Consider the following 17,202-nt stretch of genomic DNA (forward strand, 5'->3'; position numbering starts at 1 on the left):
CCCTTATTTCTACAGCCAGACAACTCATTCTTGTTTGTTACAAGACTCACTGAAGCCTCCCTGTGAGTTGCAGATGTTGAACCACCACAAAGATTCTCACTAAAGGCTTTGGTTCTGTGGGCTTTTAGTAAAAGAAGTGAGGAATGGAAGACAGGATTACTCTGAAGTAACCTCAGAGTAATTACTGTTTGTTGGCCACTGACTGCATTAAGAGCTCAGGGAGAATAGCTTCCCAGCTGAAGTACCTCCTCAGGTGTGAGAAACTGGAGCTGGAGAAGGAGTGGTGGTGGCTCAATTCAAACTGCACCTGTCTCCCTGGTCAAGTCCTGATAAGAAATTTATTGTCAGATGATTTTGTGGAAAGTTGTTCATAGAACTCTGTGACAAAGTGTGTTCCTTACATGGTTCATGTGCAGAAGCCCCTTTTGTCCTAATACTAGAAAAACTTTATTACCAAATACTTTCCACAGATGGTAAATTTCAGTTTAGAACATGTTTCAAAACAGAGATTCATTTTATCTGTGCATTTTACATCTTGGACTGAACTTCTCATATTCCTGTAGCTACACAGCTGAAAAATACAAGCAAAATAAGAAATACATGGAAAAACCCATTTACAGGCAGGGTTTTATAGTATGCTGCAATATTCACTTGATATACTAATTGTCTCCTCCTTTCTCTAAACTCTATCCTATTCCTTTTTGGCACATTGCTCTTTCTACCTACCCACCACTTGTAGTTCCAGATAGAAAATAAAGTTAAAAGGAATTGGCCATGCCTTTGCGTCACCCTGATTCTTAAGATTTTCTAAAGCCTTCTGAGTTTACATTCTGTTGGTCACCATCCCTGGAGATGTTCAAGAAACATCTGGACATGGAACTTAATGCTATGGTTTAGTTCGAGTGGTGGTGTTCAGTCAAAGGTTGAGCTCAAAGACCTTGGAGGTCTTTTCCAATGTTAATGATTCTATAATTTCAGAAGAAATACTGTAAAAAGCATTATCTTAAGTAATTTGGTACTTCTCACTTTCTTCTTCATGCTGGGTATCTTTAAGAGGCATAAAATTCTGCATAACTTTTAATGTTTTCTCTAAATTTACTACTTTCTATAAAGATACTCAGCCTAGCCTGTAGGTGAAACCTCTCCTTGCCAACTGGTAGTTGTTGCAAGACCTCTTGCTTGCAGAGCACTATTATAAAGGGCATAAGAACCCAGGCCACAGCAGAGCTACCCATCTCTTGAGTTTAATGAAGTGGATCCTCTACACACATGAAATCAATACTTGAGATACCTGGGAGACATTTTGATAACCTGGGAGTTTCTGTTATTGTTGTAACAATGACAGAGACAGTGTATTAGCACACAATAGCTCTCTTCTTGCCTAAGTATTTATAAATTTAGATGTGGATCTATGTGTTTACATATTACAAAAATAGCTTTATATATTTCTTTAAAGCTGGCCTACTTGGGATTTTTTTTTGTGCATGTCTGACTATTTCAAAGGAGGTAACAGAATGAAGTTATTATCTAGTATCCTTGCATTTAATAATGATTTTACTGTATGGTGTTCAGTTCTGAAACAGGTATAGATAAAAAGCTGTAAGAAACAGAGAACAAGTCAGATGATCTGGACAACCAAATAACTGTAAGCATGTTTTCTGTTACGTAACAGAAGCATACCATGTTCTGTTCATAACACAGAGCTGTAAGTAATGGATACATCCTTCCCTTCTGAAAAGGAGATTAAAGAAATCCACATTATTTCTATATTTTCATTATTTTTATTTTAAACCCCGAGTTCAAGCTGACTTTAAGTAACTTCTAAAGCTGTTAAGGGGCTAGGCAGAGGGAGGATTTCCAGAGTCTGCTTCATAACTTTAAAAACTATTTCTGTGAAAAGGATTGGAGCCTGTGAAAATATTAAATACTGTCACTTTTTCTGGTTTGATAATCAATGCTTGATTTCTTCTCTCCCTCCTTCTTTTCCAAAGATATTGTAAGTTTTAATACTGGGCATTCCAAGACTACAAATATGACTGTTCAGAAAAGATATTTTTGGCCTTTGCTAATTTCCACAATTGCTTTTTCAAAATCAATATTTTTTTAATTGGTCACTTGAGCTTTTTTCAGTGACGTTGAACCTCTGATGCATGTCACTTCAAAAGCATTTTCCAAACATTGTAGGCGTCATGGAGCAATTTTAGCATAAAAAGAAGGGTATAACTAGAGATGGCGGGGGAGCAAATTACATTTTGTATATATAGTATTAAATGCTTCCATTAGTTGCCATAGGGATGGGCAGAAGTTGGTCTGAAATGACAGCTTTTCTGATGCTTGATGTGTTTAAAAGAAAAACACTGGGGGGAGGGGGTTTTATTATTATTATTACCCTGGGATACTTTTATGGGGGGGGGAGGAATATTAAGGTCGTATTTCTCAAAAAGATGTTTGGTGCCTACACTAACAGACCAAGCATCACCTTCACCTCTGCAGAGACACTGACCTCTACAAAACATGCATCTTTTTAGCCTCAGGGCTGTAATTCCACAGCTGCTCAGAGCTTCTCATTTCCTTTTGCAGCACAGCAGCTATAACCACAACCCCTCCTCCTGAGCAGTGTCTGCAAATCTGCTGCAATCGCAACCCGTCCCACAATTACTGCTGCGCACACTCCTGTTATAATAGGACTGGTGTTGTCAGACCAGGCTTTCTGATCTGCTCACTCTAACATCCACTTAGCTCAACTACTGGAAATCAACTGAAAGCAAGACCTGGATTTATAATTATGATTTGAACTTCCATGTGATGGTGTCAAAAAACTCAGAGGTGCAAGTCACATATCTCAGCATGTATTTTAAGCCTGCAGCCATCCAATGTTATAGCTGTTGTTCATGCCAAGCATGACCAGAAGCAGGATGTGCAGTTAGCCAGCATTCAGGTCCCTGGAAATTCTGTATGGATGGTGTGTGTGTCATACAAGGGACACTTGCTGATTTTGCTAACTGAAAAATGAAAATGCTTTAGAAATTACTACTGCACAATATGCAGATGAGAGTCAATCAAGAGGCTAAATAATACAACTTTGTGTTTCAGAAGGTAGTCCACAAGAGAAGAATCTGCTTCATAAGGATTGAAACTGAGGAAGCGTACTTACTGACGGTAATCCAAGTTCACTTTCCATTGAATTTTAATAAGTTTTGAAAGAAGCACCACCAAGTGCCTTATTTTTAATTCTCCCAAGGGCAATGTTTTATTGATATTATTCATCACCCTGTGGAGCACTGAGCAGAGACTGAATGTTACTTTGAGGAGACCACTCATAGATGGTGAAATGTCATTTGTCAGGGCTGTTCTTTGTAGTCTGCATGACATACTGTTGTGTCAGTTCATGGGGATACATCTCACTGATGTGGCTCCAGTGTCTCTAATAATTAGTAAAACCTGGGCAACAGAAAAAATGCTCAATTTTTCTTTGCAACAGGGTTGACAACAAGTGCAACCAACATGAAACACCTTGCCTGTAGTGTTTCTGAAACAATCTACAGTCTCATGTTCCATTAAAAGATCTCCTCTTTCATCAAGCTGAAGAAGCTGGAGAAGAGGATCTACAATAACTGTTCCATAATGGAATGCAAATTTGGTGTTAGTCCTACAAATTCCTGCTGAAGGTGTAAAGGATTGCTCAAAGGCAAGAAGAAATTATTTAAAATGAACAACATTAAGTTTTAAGTACTCTCCTGAGCCTGTCATGTATGGTTAAGGAGGAGGAGGATGTGGGCAGAAAGGCATGTCTGAAGAGACAGGAGAACTCGTGTAGCCCCCATCATGCTAATGGAACATGTACCTGCAATACATATTCCTCTTTTGAGCCATACTTTTGATATCAGATAGAACTAACTTGACAGCACTACAGTTGCACTATAAGAAAGAAAGAATTAGGTTCCTCTGGCTTGTTATCTTACTTTTCATTTTTGACCTGCATCATGCAGAATCAACTTCTTCAAAAAAGCACAGAGAACACTGCAATATGTAGTTGCATATACTTACATCTATAAAATACTCAACTTGTGCACATTAAAAAAATTGCATCCAAACTAAGTTACAAATACAGGTAAGCTTTGGAATAACTTTAATAGTGAGGTACAGTAAAATTCGTCCAGGAGTTCTCAAAATATCTGGACAATTTTTTCAGTTGTATTCACCTGTTTCATTACAATTCCTGTAAATATTCCTATTGTGAAAGATACAGCTCCTCAGTAGCTCCAGAGCAACATAAGGTAAGAAATATAAGACAGGTTGCTGTTTTCCCTGGAACTCTCATTGTTGATCTGTCTTACCAGGGAGGTTAATCTTAAAAAGCACAGACCAAACCATAAGAGAAAATGATGCAATTTTTTAGGAGGATAACACAGTATAGAAACAAGAAAGGAGATTGGGAGCACCCCACATAAGAAGGACACAGACTTGTTGGAGTCAGCCCAGAGGACAGCTACACAGATGCTGAGAGGGCTGGAGCACCTATCCTATGAAGACAGGCTGAGAGAGTTGGGATTGTTCAGCCTGGAGAAGAGAAGAGTCCATGGAGAATTCCGAACATTCCAGTACCTGAAGGGTGCCTGCAGGAGAGATGGAAAGTGACTTTTTACAAGGGCATGTAGTGATAGGACAGGGGGAATTGGCTTTTGACTTAAAGAAGGAAGGTTTAGATTAGATAGTAGGAAAAAAATCTTTATTGTGAGGGTGATGAAGCACTGGATGTGGATGACCTATCTCTGGAAATCTTCAAAGCCAGGTTGGATGCAACTCTGAGCAACCTGATTTGTTGAAAGGTGCCCTGCTCATGGCAGGGGGATTGGATCTAAATGATCTTTAAGTCCCTTCCAACCAAACCATTCTATGATTTTACAGCAAATTATTCAGGGACTGGCGTTGATATGTATTATTTATCTATGTATGCACAGTGCCCTATGAATATTAAATCAAATCATGTTATTTGAGAACTACACCTTGTAGATTCATTAATACTTCATACTTCTGTCTTTGCCTTACATAAAGGCAGTTGGAATAAAGTTACTTGATTTTGTTCTTGCCAGAATGAAAGTCTCAAATTTTTACTGAATGTAATCATGTTACTGTATTTATGTCCAGCTGCTCAGTGACTTTGGAATTGTTTATCCCATTTAAACCACTAGACAACTAAAACCAGGCTTATAAACAATCTGCTTTCAGTGCAATTTCGCAAATGCCACCAGGAGACTCTAAGCATGCAGTTGTTTCCAGTTTCCCAGAGCTAGTTTTCCCTTTCTTCCAGGAAGGTTAAGACTGAGATAGTACCTGTATTAGTGCAAAATAAAGGCATTTCCTCTTACATATTTGGTCAGCCACACTATCTTGTGCAAGGGGATAGCTCAAGCTTTTTTGACTGCTCAGTCCCATCAGGATGGATGATTTTGTTTTCTTTGTTTCCAGCAGCCGATTCAGATCCTTTTAAAGTTCCTTTGCCAGAACTCCTTGGAAAGTGAGCAGGAATTCAAAAGTAATGCCTCTGCCTTCTTAACTGCTGAATGCTGGTCAGACAGTGAAGGCAAGCTTATACAAATCATCTATTTTACTAGTTTCCTTCACTATCCTTGCCACAGATGGCTCTGTGTTTCACTACTTCCACTAAGTTGCCTGTAGGAGAAAACTAGAGAAAGTTCTCTTCCATTCCTGTGTAGTTTGTTATAGGGAAAAAAAAATCCAGTCATGTAATTGAGGAAAATGATGAAGGTCTATTAAAGCAGAAGAATTTCTGCCTGTATAAGGACTAGAGCATTAGGCTTTAACATACATGCTCTCCCAAAATCTCTCTTCTCTGCTTATCATATAATTATGACTTCAACTTCTCCTCCCTCAAATGAAGGCGTATCAAACTGCCATACATCATCTTAGAATACATTTTTACTATGCAGGATAGCTAAACTTTGTTCTCAATGACAGCACTTTAAAGATTTTCTCAACTTGCAACTTCTTGAACTTCTTGTTCATGATGCATGATGCTGGAGGTGCCTCCTTTCAAGCTCATCTCTTCTGCATTGGAATCCGTGCACTTCTTGCTCTGGACCTAAATAACAAGATCGTGACCCTGATGCTATGAAAGCACTGCCCAAACCTTCCACTGATCTGAAGAGCCAGAGCTACCTTTACATTCTCTTTAATGTTTCTGGATATTGATAACTCACGGCAGAAGCATTAAAAGTAAATAGTGTGGCACTGGAAGCACCTTCTTCTGGACATCTCTCTTTAAATTCCTATGTGGTTTCAGCCTAAAAATCCCAAAATGGAGTCGTACAAAATTTGTAGAAACTTCTGAAAGCATCAATGTTAGTCTCTATCCGCGTAAAGAATCTGTAAACTTCATTTGAATATTTTTGTCTTTTGCTGTCTGTTATGTGCATCATAATATCTGTCTTGCATTACAAATAAGAAATAGAGAACACATTTGTGTCCTAATTTTGGTAGCAATCCTCCCTTTTTAACATATCCAAGTAAAAGACTAATCATTATAATTTAAAAAAGACCATTCTTCACAGCTTAGGGGCTTAAACTTTTATATTCTTCCTTTATTCTGAATGTATCCCTCAGGAAACAACTCTCTGTAATAATCACCTTGCCTACACTTCTTCAGTCACACATTACATTCTCTCTCCCACTTTCTTTCAGGTTAATATTAGTGTTTGTCAGCAGCAGACTCTTTTTTCAAGGCTCTGAGTCATTACAGTAACAGTTATGTTCTCAATAGAGAGTTCAGGGTAGGAAAAAACCTCAGCCCAATGCCTACATGTATCTGACTGTTAGAGAACCAGAAGGCTACTCACTCCTTTCTCAGTCCTTTTAAATGCCAAGTGTTCAATTACGTTCCTCTTGAGATTTGGGAGGGTTTTTTGTTGGCTTTCTTTTTTTAATTTGGGAAAAAGTCAAATGTGATGTAGTAGGTTACTAAAGCTCACAGCAAGGAATCTTGGCTTCAGACTTTTCCTAAGTGTGATATGTTTTTTCCAAGTATTTCTTTAGCAGAGTTTGATTGGTTGGTATTATGGTCTAGCTCACAAAGCATTCAGTCTCTGTCTAGTCCTATACAGATACCTGTGTATGTTACAAAATCACTTCACCCGTTATCCTAAACAGGGATCTATGCTGATAAGAAGTCCAGTCAATTGCACACATTTTGCAAGTTTGGCTTCAGTCCTTGACAGAACACAAGAAAAACAGAGAGCTAGAGAGTGCAGTTTCTGGTTCTGGCTACTGCTGCCCTTCCCTGTCCTATCCCCTGAAATGCTCTGCTGTTCTTTGGAAACCAAGTCAGAGTACACATCTCAGCGGACTGTGCTTTAACACAAGAGTTGTGCAGAACTTTCCCACTGAGCCTCAGGGGTGTGTGAAGCCTGATCTGGGGATCATGCTTGAAACAGATCTGTTTCACCTGCACATTCCTCTAGGCTTTTCAACTGAACTGGATGTACTGGATTTCTGTTTCTGAGGGTTGAGCTCTTCCTGGACTGTGGGTCAAATCTGAGCCCACACTACCATCCTAGAGATTTTCTAATAAGGCAGGCAAGGATTTCCCTCATGATGATGAATAATGCTACAGAAGCATATAAATACATAAGCGCTGTTACCTTTCTTGTTGCTAAGTGCTCCCTAGTCAGAAAGAGCTCTTAGCAGTTGTCAGAAATGCTGCACTATAAAATAAACTGTAAATCCCTGAGATGGATGAAAGTATCAAGATGGATGATCTTGCAATGGTCAGGAGAGAGGTTGCTGGTGATTTCAATGACTTCGCTTGCTAGTCATGATTAAAGATGATCATGCATATTGAAAGGGACACAGAAAAGAGGATCAGAAGGATACATCAAAGGCAAAAGGATAGGTGCTATTAAGCATTCTCCAGCCTGCAAGCTTACAGTTTTTTCAGTTTCCTTCTGACTGATTCTTCTGATATATTGTGTCCCGAGGAAACACCAAAAGTATTCCATATTGCTTGCAAACAGGTATAATCCTTGGAGTGAGTGATGTTCCTATCTTCCATTTTCCTCCTGAATCTCTGTCGTGCCAGCCTTTCTTTTTTTCCTGGTTTTATGTTAAAGAAAGCCAGCTGGGCTAAACAGGCAACTGGCCCCTGTTCCATAGGATAATGGATCTAATTATTATCGGAGGCCAGCTTGGAGGGACAGCTGTACAGCTATATAACTATATAGCTATACAGCTACTGTTCAGTAGTCACCACAGCAAATACAAACCCTCCAAAATGCAAAGATGGAGGTGCTAGCAACTCTCCAAAATGCAAAGAAAGCAGCTTACAGTGTTCTTGCGGATTGCTTTTGCTTTAATTTGTCCTTAGGAAGGAACACGTTTGTCACATCTCTGAAAACAGGAACACAGTTTGGTAAACCACATCTACCACTAAGGTGACAAGGCAGACACCTACTCAATCCAACTATATTTAGTGGAGTGCCAGTGTAGGAACAGCCATACCAGACTCTACTTGGAGATAATGTGGCTTCTCCTTATCTTTGTTGCTGTCTGGATGCTCTGGAAAAGAATATAAGAAGTCTTAGGAATGGGAAGCCATGTAGTAATCTCTTCATGGGGATTCTTACTTTCTAACTTGCTCAAAAAAGCCCTCTGTACTCTGAGGGTTTATTAATTTTCTTGGGTTTCTTCTAAAAAACAAACCCTATGTTACTTCATATAGCGTTTTCTGATACTGAAAAGAAAATCCAATTTCTGAGAACTCACAGTTTTGAGCATCAGTAATGTTTGGTGAAAATGGATGTCAGAAGGCATTTATATCTGACCTTTTGAGCAAAATATCTGCAAAAATGGGAAAACTAGGTCTGACTACTTATTGACACTTCTCTTGACCAGCACTCCTGAGTTTAAATTTATCAAAGGATCATTTTATCATCGCCTTCTTCAATTTCTTACTCACTTCCAAAAAGGCTTTGGGGAACTTCTAAAGGACCTGCTGGAAAAAGCAGGATCATGATCCTCTTGTGAGGTATGCCCATGCAACTTAATAGCATGGCCCTTCTTAGTCCCTAGTGCCTGGCTGGATCAGGATTCCAAACTATGTGCAGCTTCAGTAATACTAAATTAGATCAGCTGTAAGCCACAAAGAGATAACTGCTATATTTCAGTTTATTAGCTTTTCAAGCTCACTTTTAAACTTTTAAAAGGCAAATTATAATTGAAAATATCTCAGTAGAAACATATTCTGCTTTCATGGTCTATGGATATGCATGTTTAAGCTATCATGCCGTGATACTGTGCTCTTTGATTTATATTTTTACTGATGCTTTGACTGAGTAGTTTGTTGCAATGTACTGCTAAATGAAGGAAAAATCAAAAACTGCATCAGACAACCACTCCGTATTTCATTCTAGAAAATAGCTGGCAATTATAATTACTCACCATGTTTCTGGCTCAGAATAAAAGTGGCATTGCACAAAAAAACCACACTGAACATTCATTGTGATTAGAAAATGCTCCATACCTTAGAGTGCAGTGGAGACATAAGAATAATTTTAAATGCAAATTAAATTGTGGGGGTAGCAAAGAGAACAGATAAAAGACAGTAAAACAAAGCCTTTCACTTTCCTCAAATTAGCAGGCTAATGTAGTACAAAAAAAAGCAGTTCTACTCAGATCTGTGCTAAGAGCTTTCATTTCATCATAATATAAAACAGCAGATCCGTCACCTTTCTCTATTCACTACTCTTGATTTCGAGGCTGAAGTGAAAATTAGAAGCTGTTCTTTCTGGCTCACAGACTGGGTTGCATTTCTTAGTCTTATTCCATGACAGTAGGATGGAAAGAGGTCAGTAACACTGGTAAGTACTTCTGCATCTGATTTTATTTATTTATTTTTTAAATCTTTCAGTGCTTTGGCTTTTTGTCAATGTGCATTTCCTAAAAAAAGCTACATTGTGTATTTTGTAAAAGGCTGTACCTTAAGCAGAAATGCAACGATTCTTTGAGAATTCTTGTATGAGATGTTAGATCTCCTTCAAGAATGAATTAACTACTTGCAGTAGGAATTCTGTAATAGCAAAGGTTTCTCAATATCCTATATATTTCACAGCATCACTGGAACATTTTGTGTTGCTTTTTCTGTCTGCCTTGTCCAACAAGCAGTACCAGATAAGAAATTAATCTCTTCTCAAGATGTTATTTGCTTTATACTCATAGCAAAACAATCTCATTACCCTTATGGTAAATGATAGAGTAAGCAGGTATTTTACTTAGTGAAAGCAAACTATTAGATAAAACATAATGTTATGTTTAAATGTAACCATTATGAAATGTTAAAAATATCTCAGAATACAAGATGCAACAAGGAAGATCGACATTTAAAACAAATTGTTAAGGAAACTTGATACAGATTTTTTTTTCCTTGGGAAAGTTTTTATCAAATCAAAACCAGGGGCTTAATTTTTTAGTACGAAGGGCGAGGGGGAGTGGGGGAGATGAACGTAGTGTCACCCCCTGTTGCTAAGTAACAACATCTCCTGGCCATTTTTATCTGATAAAGGAAGTCCAGTTGACGTTATGCATTATTCATCAGAGTTCCAATCAAACAATCAAAATTGTTTGCTTACACTGAGGACATTTAGTAAGATCAAAGAAACCCTCCTTGAAACTACTGGAGCTTACACCAATGCCAGACAGCCCTTGCAGTAAGGGCTTTGCAGTAAGTATCATTTCTGGTTTGGGAGTGCTACAGTAAAGTGAATTGCTCTGGAACGTAAAAGTTTTCTCATCAGGACAGACTTCTGAATTTTAAAAGGACTGCATGTTGATTGATGAGAACTGAATCAAAGGAAAAAGGTAAAGCTTTGGAAACCTAGTTTCCTGACTTTTCACAGCAAAATTGAAGGAATTACTTGAAGCAAGAATTAGACTCCTTGCCTCAAACCTTTTTGTTAGATTTGCACGGAAAAGGACTAGAGGTATTTTTGTCTGTCTGTCTTAAAATACATGTTGTTCAGGGTTGTTTGCATGCTTATGATTATATGCTGGGGTGAACTGTGATGTGGGTGAGAGAATGGGGTTGTGTATTTTCTGCAAATCTTGTTTTTTCTATGTGAATTTTAAAGAGTGTAATAAAATGCAGAAGGTAGTACTGAAGCTGGAGAAGGGTCACAATATCTTTCCAGGAACTCTGCCGGGCATAGGCAAACACAATTCAGTGTACAGCTTGGAGAGTTGTAATCTAGGATCTTGGCAGATTTACGATTCAAAAGGATGCCAAAAATATGAACCTTAGCTACAAAACAGTGCTAGGAGTAGCCTTCTATTTCTTAATGATTGCTCTTACCACATATTTTAAAATTGATGGTGAAATGTTCTGTTGCTACTTCTGGTCAGGAGGAGAAGAGGGGAAAGGCAATGTTGGTTTCTGATCCGTTTAGGTGGAGTGAAATATCCAGAATATTGTGTCTTCCTTTCTAGTGCAGTTTTGGTGTAAGTGGCAAGAATGCAGTCCTTAGCATAGTGTGTTACAGTAGTGCCTACTCGGAGGCAGTGGCTGTGAATCTGGCTGAAGGAGGTCCCTGTCCTGAGCTTTTCTGATTTTCTCTTTGAAAGCAAATGTAACAGGCAGACGAATCCAAGTATGTGTCTTAAGAAATAAAGACTGTGACTAGAATACAGGTGATTGTACTAGGAAGATACTAAGAATCTTGCTAATACTGCAGTAGCACTTTTCTTTTTTGTCTTTAGACAAGGTTTTGAACTAAACTTTCTAAAATAGAGAAGGATGCTTATGAAGTTCTATGAATAGTGACTTTGAAAATACTTTGACCCGAATATGCCAGATGAAGTACTGCCTATACAATTCTTTCCACAAAGAAACCCACCAGCTTTTTTCTCTGACATATTTGTAATCTTTTCTAGGAATCTGACTGATCGTTCATACCGGAGTATTGTACACAAAGTACCTTCAAAATGGACTACTTTTTGGATGTTGAGTCTGCTCACAGACTGTTTTACAGTCAAGGAGCCCAAGGTAAGAAACTCTGGCACTGACTCAGAAAATCACTGGTTTTACTGTATAGTTAAAATGTATATAGCCAGATAGGGGCCAGTGACCAACATACTTTAAGTGTTGAGAGGTCACGGGGTAAGGCCTTCAAAATGCCTGGCCTTTAAATGGGACTACAAGAGTAATGGTGGGGTTGATCTGCCCTCTCAGAGGATAAGGAAGAGCTGTGAGAGTTGTTAAATGTGCTGTGGGAGGAAAAAGAGCTGCCAAGATACAGGTTCTGCTGTTGCAGAACCCAAATGGACAAGACAGAGGAGACAGCAATGGCCCACAGCTTTTGGAGTAAGCCTGTGGTGTCCTTTCCCTTCCTCCTTTTTCTTCTCAGCGCTGAGGGGATGATAAGGTGATGTTATTCAGGAAAAACTGGTTTGGGAAAGCCCTGAGGCAGTCCCCCACAGAGTTTGCAAACAGCAGTTCTCATTGGTCTTTATCCTCCCCTGTGAAATGCTGTCCTCCACAGAGCACCAGCAGGGTGAGAGGGGAAGGGTAACCAAGATCCACTGCTTTAACATAGTTGAGACTTGTTCACGACATAGATGATATTTTTGGTAGTCAGTTCACATTTTTCTCACCAGCTCTATATTTGGAGAAAACTTGCAATTTCAGAGAGTTTTTTTTTTCCTTAAACTTTAAACACCATATTAAATTCAAAGAAACTGTAAGAGCCAAATAGCTCTATCAGCCATTTTTGTTCCTACATACTGTTTTTTAAAATGGGATCAATTTTTCTTCCACTACTAATTTCACTGATTGCTAATCAAATCCAAAGTCTGGACAACAGAGTTTGGCCCTCCCTCTGGAGACTATTCTTCCAGAGCAAGATGTAATCCACCCACAAGATGCCACCATCCAAGGATAATGGGGAGCAGTACCATCTCTGACCTTTGGCTCACCTAAGGTGCCGCTCCCTAACACATGATGTGTTACTTAGCTGCTGTCTCAGTTCTGATACGTTTTCACCTGTACCAGTTGCAGAAAGCCTTTCTTGTCACAACACAGCTTCCTGCATTGAACAAGAGAAGCAAATACTAAACACCACAAAATCAGGAGAAAAAAAAACGCTGAGGGCAATGACTGATTTTGATAGTTTTTTCTCTATCTCTAAAATGCAACAAACACCTGGGCATTGCTACAGAAGTAATTTTGAAATATGTTCTTCAACCCTCTTTGAGTAGAATGGTTGAACTAAATGACCTCCTGTGGTCCCTTCCAAGCATAACTATTCTCTGATATCTCTGTGGGGAACATACCATTTCTATTCCATTGAAACTAAAGTTCAGGAATATACATTTCACTGCTTTACAAACTATAGCAAATTATCAACAGCATCCCAATGCCTGCAACATACAGAGGCAGCTGTGGAAGAAAGAACATGTGATCATGCAATGAAAGTCTATTATGGTCATATGCACATGTGACTAGTAAGGGTTGTGCAGGTCACCTTCACTGTAACTATATCCAAGCAGGAAAGATTGAAAAAAACATTATCTTATCCATACTTGGAGAAATTATATTGTTAGAACATATGGAAATGCTTATACTGATCAGTTATTAAATCCAAAACAAGGAAAAAAGTTCATTATGCAGAACTGCACTCCTTGATACAAATGTCATCAGCAAGGGGTTGACCTCTCGATCTGTCATGTGGACTTCTATCCCTTGGCCAAAACAATTAGGGACTAGCACTGACATTTGGAGATTTTTTGTTTCCCTGCTGGGGAATGTTTCGTGAAAGTCACCAATTACATGCTTCCCCTGTGCACCACTGTCCCACACCCTACCTACCTCCACAACTTAGAAACATTGACAGAAAAGCCATGCTGCACTTAGGCTCTATCTCTTTACACTTTTCAACCTTTCTCATTGCTCTTTTTACTGCATTTCCCACAGTTCCTGCCCTTTGCATCTCTTACCTCTACATGCTTGAGGTGAAGTCTCTTCCCCAAACTCGAGTAACCTCCCTTCTCTTCCTATTTCTGTGCTTGAGGTCAGCTGCTCTCCAACAAACTGAGTTCCAGAAGGGAAATTGCTCTGAGCATAGAAGAGACAGTGCTTCTGATTAACATTCTCAAATGCTGCAACACAGCAGCCCTCTGGCAACAGGAGAGGTGCTTGAGCGGAAGAAAGATGAACAACTGCAGTGGCAATAGGATGTGAGACGAAATGTGGCCTGTGCAGAAAGAAGTTTCAGGAGGCTTTCTCTGAGACTCTCTGAGGTGCCACAGACAGCTTCAGCAGGCCAAACAATAAGCCTCTGGAATAATAATAATCATCAAGCTTTTCTGCAGTAAATGCCTTTATCACTATCTTTATCCCCAAACTTCTAAATATCCCCTTCCTTTCAGTTGCTTTATCCCCAGTACAGAACAAGGAACTCAAACCTATTGAGTGTGCATTCATGCTGCCTATACAGCTCTGCTAACTCCTGTTGCCCTTGTACCTTATGCCAAATTTTAAGGTTGTCTTCCAAAAATCAAGCACTTTTATATGAGATAACAGCATGATATCTCCAAACATGGGCAAAACCAACATATTTCTTTCCTTCTCAACCTTCTGAGAAACAGGACAACTGCTTTAGCTTTAACTTTCTGAAACCGCCCCCAAAACACACAGAATGTGAGGCACTCATCCGCAATAAATAGCATAGCTCAAGTAGCTAGTATGGAACTGAATAAAAGGTCTGCAAGAAAGCATTGCTGACATATCTACATAATGGGATTGCAAGTAACTATATGATGTTGTTATAATTGCATGATGCTATTAGCAAATCACACTATCAAACAGCATGTGTATATGCATTAAAACTGCAATAAGAACTGAGTGAAAGACTACAGTATTCTGCCATTTAATTAGAAACAACACCAGAAAACAGTACATGTATTATTAGTAGTGTAGTTATACTGTTAGCATTACAAAGTGCTCTGTTTACAAAATGTAGAATGGGGGTTTATGACCCACTCAACTCTTCTGTGAGACTTGAAGAACTCTGCCCTTTAGTACTCCAGATCACAAAAAAAAAAAAAAATCTTTGCAGTGTTTCCACATTAATGACATGACAATGTTACAAATGGAAGCTGTAAAGCACTTATTCTCATTTCTAGTCATTCCTTGCAGGTGGAAGAGAAGGGAAGGAATAGGAGTGCACAATGTTGGGAAGGAACTCAAAGAGCAGTGATGACATTGACAACTGATGAAATCAAATTCTACCTCGCCTGGGGTCTTGTGTAGTTGAATGTGTGATACTCTGACCTCAACAAATAGACTGAGACTGAACTTCATCCTCCAGCAACTTCTCTATGCCTTGCTGCCTGCACTAACACCCACGCCTTGCCCCCACTCCTGCAGAAAGATGCAAACTGCCTTTGCTGTTTTAGGGTAGGAGGAGAGAGGTGTTACTTTAGAAGCTGCCACCTCGCCCATCCTCTCTGCAGGAGCAGCCATCACCTCACTTCCATGGGCTGAGCACCGAGCAGAGAAATGCTTGCCCGTTCAGGCTGTATCTGCTGTTCAAACAGCTGTTCCCTGTTTCCTTCAAGGAAAGTGAAGCAGGAGGGATGGAAAAGTCACAAAAGCTGTATCTGCTAGTAGGATTAGCTAGATTTAGAAAACTTGGTAAATGAAGCCAGCTGGCTGTAGTCTTCAAACACAAGCCAGAAATATCCTAAGCTCTGCAGCCCTCCTGACTGTCTCTTCTGTACTGTATGTTGGAATCTAGGAGCTGGTGGGATGTCCTTGCCAAGTGCGTAATGCCTGGTGACGCATCTGCAAATCAGAAACAGGAAAGAAAGGACTGTGATCCCTTGGATCCAGCCTCTTGCCCTTGGAAAGCCTGAATCTGAAATCTAAGCATGAAGTTGGACTTTAATTTTTAAAAAAGCCTTCTCCTTCTGAAGTGTCTGGAAGATACTGGTTATTCTTCACTGCAAATGTCTTCTAAATACAAATCTACCATGGCTTTCAGCTGCAAGGGCTGAAAGGATGTAATGTGGCCGGGAATAGTATTTAGCTCACTTATTCCTTAGGTGACTTCAGTGAAAATGCTTCCACCTAAGAGTTCTAACTAGCTTAGCATATATCAGAAAAGAACATAATTTTAAAAGCAGGGTTCAATTAATCTTGGATATCTTCCTTAGGTTAATATAAGTCTTGCCATTATACTGATTATGAAAGCCTAGACAGTGAACTTGAGTGAAAGATGCCTGTGCTAATGGCATTTGTTTGCATACAGGAATGTCAAGATAGCATCTAATTCAGAAAAGGGAGTAACTTCCCCAAAAATGGGTAAAGCTGTAATCCAAAGCTGTAAATGCAGATCTCATCTCGGCTGTAGCCTGCTTTGGAGAGACATCATTAATCTTGAAGTTCTTGAAGAAAATTATGCTTTTGGGCATGCAAAGAAAGAATTCACATTTGACAGAGCTGAGCAGGCAGGCACTGAGGAGCAGCAGAAGTGAGCAGCTGTGTAAGGAAAAAAATACCCAGTCACTAAAAAAAGGCAGAGGCAGCAGCCTCACCTACGAGAGGTAAAGCATGGCAGCACATAAGCCAAGCAGGTCTGGTGACAATCACCAAGTTGTCAGGAGTGCAGACCATCAGACAAGTCCATGGATGATGAGGCAGGCATGAGACTAAGCGGGACATGAAGTCAGCAGTCTGGATGTGGATCAGTGAGGAATGTAGCCAGCCACAGGCATAGCTGAAGCCTGGCTCAGCAAATGGGCAGTGGCCACAGCGTAAGTGTAGCTCCAAGATCAGGGAGAAAGCAGATGTTGAGGCTTCTTGCTTCTTTCTCAAGAAGCTCTAAAGCTGGTCAGGGCCTCTTAAACCACTCTCTCCAACAGCTTTACCATGTCAAAGAGCCTGCCTTGAGCACAGCCTAAACTCTGTGCAGAGAGTGCACACATAGATGTTGACACCTGGCTTTCACCTAGGCTCCATCAGGATTAAGAACTGAGGAACCCCTCCCTCCCTCCCATTGTATACAAAGGGGTTGAGCACCTGGATGAATTCTGAGAGAAGAATAATTCCTGCCCAGTACATTGTAAGTGAAGGCTTTAGGTACCACCATAAAAGGGGATTTGCCCATCACAGACAGCACATAGCACTTTTCTGCAGCC

At 39.7% G+C, this 17,202-nt stretch overlaps 1 protein-coding gene across 6 annotated transcripts in view; it reads left to right on the forward strand.

Moving 5' to 3' along the window:
• Positions 1 to 9,087: 9,087 nt before the first annotated feature.
• PHACTR1 (phosphatase and actin regulator 1) overlaps positions 9,088 to 17,202 on the forward strand; it is a 299,654-nt gene continuing 291,539 nt past the window's right edge. The window contains exons 1-2 of one of the 6 annotated variants that reach the window (XM_021536496.4): positions 9,088 to 9,872; positions 11,938 to 12,049. In XM_021536496.4, coding sequence (XP_021392171.1) covers positions 11,989 to 12,049 — 61 coding nt within the window. In that variant the 5' untranslated portion in view covers positions 9,088 to 9,872; positions 11,938 to 11,988. The other 5 variants (XM_021536498.4, XM_021536503.4, XM_021536497.4 and 2 more) reach the window with 5 other exon arrangements.

Source organism: Lonchura striata, chromosome 2 (assembly GCF_050655825.1).
Source record: "Lonchura striata isolate lonStrDom1 chromosome 2, ASM5065582v1, whole genome shotgun sequence".
NCBI lineage: Eukaryota > Metazoa > Chordata > Aves > Passeriformes > Estrildidae > Lonchura > Lonchura striata.